The 8,748-nt window shown below is 52.6% G+C and overlaps 1 protein-coding gene across 1 annotated transcript; it reads left to right on the top strand.

Moving 5' to 3' along the window:
* The first annotated feature begins 1,174 nt into the window (after positions 1–1,174).
* On the top strand, positions 1,175–8,223 carry LOC140902871 (phospholipase A2 inhibitor and Ly6/PLAUR domain-containing protein). Its single transcript, XM_073323457.2, has 6 exons — positions 1,175–1,241; positions 4,086–4,208; positions 5,727–5,885; positions 6,602–6,742; positions 7,508–7,642; positions 7,781–8,223. The coding sequence occupies exons 1-6, from the start codon at positions 1,175–1,177 to the stop codon at positions 7,984–7,986; spliced, it is 831 nt and encodes a 276-aa protein (XP_073179558.1). The 3' UTR covers positions 7,987–8,223.
* The last annotated feature ends 525 nt before the right edge of the window (positions 8,224–8,748 follow it).

Raw genomic sequence — 8,748 nt, 5'->3', positions numbered from 1 at the left:
TGATGCGTTGGAGAGGTTTTAGTTGGGGGCTGAAGGTGACGGCTAGCGGCGTTCTGTTATTTTCTTTGTTGAGCCTGTCCTGTAGTAGGTGACTTCTGGGTACACTTCTGGCTCTGTCAATCTGTGACTTTGTCCTCACCCATAACACTTCAATCTCTTTGGTCACTCGATTACAGACCTAAAAGTGACAATTCTTCAACAAAAAACCTTCACGTTGGTGTTTTAAAAATAAAGGCTTTTACCCTTAAATTTAAGCGAGGGATAGAAAGAGGTTTGATGTCTTTTATAACAGGAGTTAAACTATTTTTTACATGGTTTAAGCAAGATTTGTTTGATACTTTTAGTAGAAACAATTGTGTCTGACTTCTGTTTATATTTATCGTATATTAACCAAATGTTTTTTTCCATTTTTTTTAAGTAGCCTGAGGGATTTTGTCGCTCTTGTGGGATTTGTAGGATCTAGGGTTTTTGTGGGTGTGACAGGAATAACAATGCAAGAAACAATGTGGGGGCGGGTTGGCGTGGGATTAAGATGACAGTCCCACGCCGGGCTCCTCCCTGGAGTTCCCACCCTGTTATTTCCGGGCATGTCGGTGGCAGGAGAGAGCTGGGAGACATGTTTTCACCAAAACTTTTCTCCACCCCAAAATGCAAGTTTGGGGCAACTGAAGCATTTTGTGAATTTGTGTCAATTTCGCCATATTGCAGCAGCAGCAGCAAATCCTAGAAAGAAAAAAATAAAAACCCGGAAAGGGTGGAAATGTTTCACCTTCACAGATCCAGAATTAAACGTTTTGATTTTTTCAACTCAAAATGTCTTTTCAAAATGGATGGCAACCTTTATATTTAAACCATGTTAAGAATGTTTTTAAATGCCTGAAAATGAACCCAAACCATTTTTTGTTTGGCTTTTCGGTCGGATGAGAATTTTGGTTCAACCGAAAATGATTTTTTATTTCCTGATCTTTTGGAACTGCCAGTGAACCAAAAAAATCGGTTATTTGTGCAGCTCTGTTGCCTGGTGCTTTTCCCTCTGAATCTGGGCTGGAATTCCCTTTCCTGTCTCATTTTGGTCTTGACTCTCTCCTCTCCCCTCAGGCAGAGCTCGCTGTGTCAGCCGGGACAAGGCCCCGTTCAGCTCCGAGCCCAGCTCCGTGGGCCTCCCAGCACCAGGATGGTTTCCTTCCTCCTCTGCCTTCTCCCTGCTCTCCTAGCTACAACGAGTGCACAAACTATCCCATGTGAGTCACCCTCTGCTGTGGCCGTCTAACCCCTCCTGGGCTTGGACCCTTTATACTCCCCGGACCCCCAGTCAGGGGAACATCCAGCATGTGCAGGGAGGGGGGATTAGCTCTGTGTGGGGTACAGGGCTCTGTCTACACTACGGCTACTGATGTGTCCCAGCGCTGTAGCTGGGCTGGCAGAGGCCCGTAGTGAAGACGCCGCCTGTCCCAATGGACAGGTTTTCCTTTCCATTGGGACAGGAAAACCCAAAGGATGGGTTTTCCATCCTTCTAGGAACTCCCCTCCCCGAGCCGGTAGCCAGGCTGAGGAAACATCCACCCATCGGCCTGCACCTACTCCAGGGGTTAGGTCAGCCTAGCTGCGGCGCTCAGGGTGTGGACTTTTCAACCCCCCCGAGCACTGTATCTATATCACCCTGTTTAGGGTAGACCAGGCCCGAGGGACACCATTACCAGATACTGCCCTGAATTCTTATTTCCATGAAGGCCCCTCTGCATTGCTTTGGCAACACAAAGGGGACTCAATAGAGGAGTAAATTACACTGCTAGGGGACTGAGTGTGACCTGGAATCAGGCCTACAATTTCCGGTAGCAGAGGGCTCTCCAACTGAGCAAACAGAGGCAGAATGAGATCCAGTGGCTGGGAGTTGAATTTAGACCAATTCAAGGTGCAGCTTGTGTGCAGGGCGCTGTACATAAGGCCTGAAGGGCAGAGATTCTTCACTTATAGGTCACCAAGAGGTCTGTGCGTGTCCACACGCTGTGGTTAATTCCACTTGTATCTGTGCTAATTTGGGGAACACGGGACAATGAACGTCCTTTTGTTCTGTTTTTTGCCTGGCAATTTCCATCCTTCCCATTCCCCACAGATTGCGAATGGCTGGGCTGATCCAGAGGGATGTGGGCAAAGTTGGCTTTACTTTAAGCTCAGGGCCGTGTAACCAGGCTCTAAACCTGGGGGATCAGTCCATCAGAGAGCCTTCCCAATGGGGATCAATCCCCATGAGACTAGGGGACAAGACAGCTGGCTTCTGTACCCCAAACCTTTCCGTCAGACCCCTCTGCTGGCTGGCTGGCAGCCCGCCCAGAGAGCCGGGCTACACTCACATCAGTGGCCTTTCCCTATTTCTATGCAACCAGATAACTTCTGAACGCTGTGTTCCATTAACTCCAGAATTTTAGAGGATGTTCTAGACATCGCTGGGCAGAATCACATTGACTTTGGGGGAAATCAGAAAACCGGAAGAGGGAGATCAGGGAGACACAGAGCCGCTGGCCTCTGGCCAGCCGAGCCACACTTTCAACCACCCTTGTAACTGTGTGTAGATCAAAGAACCGGTTTGTGGTGCCTTTGACATCTTCTAGCCCGTCAACCACCCCCCCACCAGACCAGCTCTGCCCAGCATCCCCCTGGAGCTTTAACATGTTACACCCTGAGCGGCTGGTCTCCCAGACAGAAAGAAGGATGATGGTGGTGGTGGTGGGGGGGGTTAATTGGGGACACACAGAGCCCCTGACATGGGGGGAGAATGGGGCACCCTAGTACGGGAGATGGGTAATGGGGGGCACACAGAGCCCCTGGAATGAGGTAGGGGATGGGGGGGCTTGCATGGTGTCCCTGCAATAGAAGGGGGTGGGGAGGGCACCCAAGGAGTTTGTGAGGATCAGTTGGGGCTGCCAGGAGCCCTGGCCGGTGCGACAGACTCAGCCAATGCACACTGCAAAGCAAGTGACTCACCGGTCCTGTGAATAGCTGTACAACGGGAGCCACGTCTGGGGTGGGCGGAGTATAGTTTGTGGGTGGAGCTTGGGAAGAACATCATCCCCTTCACCCGTCCCCAGTGGGGCCCCGGGGTACCATTGGCCCTGTCATAAATATAAAGGGAAGAGTAAACACCTTTAAAATCCCTCCTGGCCAGAGGAAAAACCCTTTCACCTGTAAAGGGTTAAGAAGCTAAAGGTAACTTCGCTGGCACCTGACCACAATGACCAATGAGGAGACCAGATACTTTCAAAAACCTGGGGGTGGGGGTGGGGAAACAAAGCCTCTCTGTCTGGGTGATGCTTTTGCCGGGGACAGAACAGGAATGGAGTCTTAGAACTTAGTAAGTAACCTAGCTAGAGATGCGTTCAATTCTGTTTGTTTAAATGGCTGAGAAAATAAGCTGTGCTGGAGGGAATGGATATTCCTGTTTTTGTGTCTTTTTGTAACTTAAGGTTTTGCCTAGAGAGATTCTCTATGCTTTGAATCTAATTCCCCTGCAAGGTATTTGCCATCCTGATTTTACAGGGGTGATTCTTTTACTTTTTCTTCAGTTACAATTCTTCCTTTAAGAACCTGTTTGCTTTTTCATTGTTCTTAAGATCCAAGGGTTTGGGTCTGTGTTCACCTATGCAAATTGGTGAGGATTTTTATCAAACCTTCCCCAGAAAGGGGGGGGTAACCTTTGGGAGGAATTTGGGGGGGAGGGAAGACGTTTCCAAACGGACTCTTCCCTAATAATAATACCGGTTAGATGTTTGGTGGTGGCAGCGATAAAGTCCAAGGGCAAAAGGTAAAATAGTTTGTACCTTGGGGAAGTTTTAACCTAAGCGGGTAAAAGTAAGCTTAGGAGCTTTTCATGCAGGTCCCCACATCTGTACCCCAGAGTTCAGAGTGGGGAAGGAACCTTGACAGGCCCAGGGGCTGAAATTGTGCAATTGCTGAGTGTCCGGGAGGAAATCGGGTCCGTTAACCCCTCGGCTTGTTTGGAGCAGAGGGGGAAGACTGGGGTAAGGGACATTTCAGAGTGACACTGTTACATCACAGTAAGAAGGAAATACTTGTTCTTCTTTCTCCAGCTGCGACCCTGACATGTAAGACGTGCTTTGGTCAAACAAAGGAGTGCAGTTTTGTTCCAGGGATCTGCCAAGACAACAAGGCTACTGGTGGCTGCCTCTCTGTGGCAGAAGATATTAAACTGGGTAGGTGACATTGCCGTCACCCCAAGCACATCCCGCCCCTCAGTCTGTCACCTTCCTCATCGCTAAGGCCAACCCCAGCACAATCCATCCACAAAGCACATCCCCCCGGCACACACCACTCAGTCTGGGCTCGACGCTTGATTTGTTCAGGCAACGTCACTGTGTTTTACGTAGCGATTGGAAGACGCGGCAGTTTGGAATCCTGGCCCCATTGGAGTCAGTCGCAAATCTTCCACTGAGTTCAGTGGGGCCAGGATTTTACCCCTGGAGCTTTATTTATTGAATTTCATTCACTACGGTTTCAGCCCCACAATGCATGGCTGCGCTGCAACAAGCAAAACTGCTTTGGGTGGAAATGCACGTTCTGAATTGTGTTAAAAATAGAGATTGGCGCTGAGATCCCTTGTACACTGTCGGCTTGCCCCCAAAATCTTGTAGGAAGCGGTTAGTCACCTACTCCGGGCAGGAGCCCGGCCGCACACGGTTTTTCCACTTGCTTCAGATGCAAATTCAAGATTCTTTAAGTCAAACGGGCAAAAAGTGATTCCAAACCTTCTCTGTATTCAACTCTCTGAGCTCTTCAGGCCGGCAGATTTCACTAGTTCCCTTCATTTCTCAACATTTGCCCTTTGGAATCAAAAACCTCAGTTACAGACCCGCTTTCTGTTCATCTTCCACTGAATTAAAGAGAGTAAATGGCTCCTTCCATTTACTCTGTAAGAAGAATGCATAGCACACTGCCAGCTTTAACGTGGTCTGTCTTTATCTAATCTATCTATCGCCACCCCCCATCTATCTATCCTCCCACACCCCCTCTATCTATCATCTATCTCTGTCTCCACCCCCCTTCTATCTAATCTAATCTATCTATCTATCTATCTCCACCCCCATCTATCTAATCTATCTATCTATCCCCACACCCCCCCTCTGTCCCCACCCCCCATCTATTTTATCTTCATCTCCACCCCCCATCTATTCTATCTCCATCTCCACCCCCCATCTAATCTATCTATCCCCACCCCCCATCTATCTAATCTATCTATCCCCACACCCCCTCTCTGTCCCCACCCCCCATCTAATCTATCTCCATCTCCACCCCCCATTTATCTATCTATCCCCACCCCCCCATCTATCTATCTATCTATCTATCTATCTCCATACATGCCACCTGCCTCTGACCACACTCAGGTCATTTTCCCAGCACAGTCACAAATGGGTTTATTGAAACTTCCACCCACTCAGGGTCTCTCTTCACCGCAGCCGTGAACCCATTTTAGCCCTAATCATCCCACCACACGCCCTACTATCCACACCCAAAACCTTTTACCCTCTGGCTGGCTGATGCAGTTTGGGGTGTAGTTGAGACCCGGGTTCCTCTTCAACTTCCTGAACTGGACACAGGATCCCAGCAGTGTCGCCCCAGGACCAAATATGGAGGGAAAATAACCTCTCGACTGCTACTCGAGGTTCCCCTCCCAGCCTCTCATTTTCTGTTTTGGTTTTCTGTCTTTAACAAAGATGGGACCCAGGACATGTCCTTCTTCAAACAGTGTCTGAGTAGCTATAAAAGTGACATAAAAGTCCCCATCTCGTTCACTGTTGGGAATGGCCAGTATGTGAGGATCAACACCGCACGATGCAACGACGCAGATAACTGTAACTCAGGCGCACTGGAAGGTAAGTTGTGGGTCTGTTTTTACTGTCCCTGTTTCATGGCTTGTCCACAGGAACAGTTTGGACGGCGCTGGGCTGGGGCGTGACTGCAGCTCTCCGCGAGCCCCCTGCCGACGCACGTGGCCGTTCGAGCGCGTTGCAAGGGCACTAGCTTAAAGCACATGAATGAAGGGTTCACGCGCGTCAGCAGGGCGCATGTGGACAGCTGGGCCGTGGCAGGCTGGCGCAGGGTCGATTCACACCCCGGCAGATCCTTACACCCCGGATCCCCTTACTACAGTCGAATGGTTCATGTGGACAAGCCCCGGCACAATTGTATTTGTTACCGTTTCTCCCCTTTATTGTCCATTCACTCGAACGTCATTTCTGCCGCCATTGAAATGGCCGTAGCTGGCGGGTCTCCAGACCAGGGGGTGGGTGGAGCAGTCGGGGCCCATGTGAAATCAGATGGGCGAGGGCTGCAGGCGAGAGAGGGGGCAGCAGCCGGGATGGGCTCAAATGGAAACCTCCCTGAGCCTGTCAGGCTCCACTTCAAACTCGCTGGGGCCTGGAACCGATCGGCTGTGGCGTTCACAGATGGTGGTGTCACAGACAGACGGAGAAATGCCGTCGGGCTGGGGGTGGGGCCTTCACGCGCTCGGGCAATGCAGGGCACAGACGAGGGGTTTGAACGAGGTTTAACCCACCCTGTAACCGTCTCGCTCTCTCTCGGTTCTCAGTGCCCACGGGGAGCACCACCGAGAACGGCCTGCAGTGCCCCACCTGCTTTGCTCTGAACTTCACTGTCTGCAACAGCACCATCACCCCTTGTACCGGGGACGAGACCTACTGCCTGGATTTCACTGGGTTTCTAAAGAATGGTAAATGCTGCCAGCTGGGGACAGGGCGGGAGCTCCGCGGGAATCTCAGGCCTCGGGAACTCCCCAGAGAACTGGTGAAACCTAGAGTCCGTGCTGGGCCCTTGGGCGGGTGGGGGCGGCCAAGGGGGGTTTTGGCCAGAGGGAAGGAGAGAGGAACTTGGAAGTTTTCCCTTCCTCACCAGCTCCCCCGGCTCAGTGATGCCGCCCGGCTCCTGGAGTTACGACAACACGGTCTCTTGCCATGGGAAGGGTTGTTATGTCAGTGATGCCGAGCTGGGGAGAGAACCCAGGAGTCCTGGCTCCCAGCCCCCACTGCTCTGACCACTAGACCCCACTCCCTGTATGTTTAAGGTGGAGCGAAGCCATTGCTCAGTGCGGAAGCTCCTGTTCTCCGTGTGTGTCCAGGACTCCCAGCGCTTTGGGGTGTTTATAAAATAACTGAACCGAGCGGTCGGGGCTGCCGGGGACGCTGAGAGCCGGGCGTGTTCCTCGGGGGGCCGCGCGCTGGGGAAGGAGCCGCCCCCGGGCCATCAGCTGGGATCCAAACTCCAGCTTCAGTCTCTTGTGGAGCTGCAGAAAGGGGCGCGGGGGAGGCAAGAGGGGACCAGACGCCCGGCCTGCCGTGGCCGGTTACAGCGAGAGCACTGGGAGGGTGGGACCGGGGGGCAGAGGCGGGAACCGCTGGATGGTGGAGACAGAGGTTCTGGGGGCAGAGAAGGAACCAGAGCTGCCCCCGCCTCATAACAACCTGGTTTCCTCCCTCAGGTCCATCTTCTTCGCCATTTCAAGCGAAAGGCTGCGCTACTGCGTCTGCTCAGGACATTAAACCTGGAAGCACCCTGATTTCTACACCATACACATTTTCCTTTTATTGGGGGGCCACTGTTCCGGCAGAGAAAATACCCACCGTCCCCCCTCCCACAACCACCACCGCCCTAGAAACAACCCCCCCCACCCCCAATCCAACCCCCACCCCCAGCCCCGCGACAACCCCCACCCCCACCCCCAATGCAACCCCCAGCCCCGCTCCAACAACCCCCCCCACCCCCAATCCAACCCCCACCACAACCAGACCCGCTCCAACAACCCCCCCTCCCAAAACTAGCACCACAACCAAAAGAACCACCCTCCCCAAAACAACCCCTGCCACCACCGATGGAGCCAGCCCGGCTCTGGGGAAATTCTCCTTTGCCCTCTACCTGCCTGGCCTGACTGGGCTGCTGCTGGTGAAGCTGCTCTCCTGACCCCCCGCCCTGCACGGGCCACATGGCACCTGGTGCCTGTGAGGAAAGGCCTGAATTCCCAGCAGCGCCCCCTCCGAGGCCCCCCGGCACTGCCGGGGCGATGCAGGGGGGCCGCTGCATAACCAAGAGTCTGCCCAGAATATGGGTGTGCATCTGTCCTGGTACCTCACGGCTGGCTGGAATCTCTCTGTGCATTAGCAAATTCACTGAATAAATCAGGATCCGAAATAAAAGCCCCCGGTGTGTTGTTAAGTACAGGTTGCCCATTGCTGGGCCCGTCCGCAGGGACTGGGGCGCTGTCAGATGCACTAGCCACTTAAGAATTTGCTTGGCTCTCTGTGTATGTGTGTGTGTGTGTAAATATAAAATCTGCAATAAAAATCTACATTCCAAGCACACCATGGAGGTTGCACACTGAAGCTCTGAGAAGTCAGGAAATGCCAGAACACACGTTGCCAGTACAAGCTTAATCCAATCCCCCGGCGCATTTGCATTGTGCTCCAGCCTTTGATTCACGATCACGCACTGTGTGTTCTCCACCGCAGCCCTGCCTCGGTCAATACGTCTGTTTCTTCTCAGTGGGGCACTACCCCAGGCCGTATTTCCCACCCGCTGTTCCAAGCCTGCGCTGCGCTGAATGATTAATGACACCTCCTGGGCCTCTCTGCGGAGTTCTCGCCACGGGATCTGAGGGCATCACAAACCTTAACGACTAGGTCTGTGCAACAGCCCTGTGGGACCCGGGAAACTGAGGCATGGTGG

The sequence above is a fragment of the Lepidochelys kempii genome, chromosome 24 (genome assembly GCF_965140285.1).
Source record: "Lepidochelys kempii isolate rLepKem1 chromosome 24, rLepKem1.hap1, whole genome shotgun sequence".
NCBI classification, from domain to species: domain Eukaryota; kingdom Metazoa; phylum Chordata; order Testudines; family Cheloniidae; genus Lepidochelys; species Lepidochelys kempii.
Note: the sequence above shows the minus strand (reverse complement) of the source record. Positions and strands in the feature narration are given on the sequence as shown.

What these genes read in the sequence shown, in the direction of transcription:
- LOC140902871 (XM_073323457.2), top strand. Translation starts at nt 1,175, where the DNA reads ATGGTTTCCTTCCTCCTCTGCCTTCTCCCTGCTCTCCTAGCTACAACG. An exon ending in CACTGGGTTTCTAAAGAATG is followed by an intron (nt 6,743 to 7,507) that starts GTAAATGCTGCC and finishes TTCCTCCCTCAG; the next exon opens with GTCCATCTTCTTCGCCATTT. An exon ending in CACTGTTCCGGCAGAGAAAA is followed by an intron (nt 7,643 to 7,780) that starts TACCCACCGTCC and finishes CTCCAACAACCC; the next exon opens with CCCCCACCCCCAATCCAACC.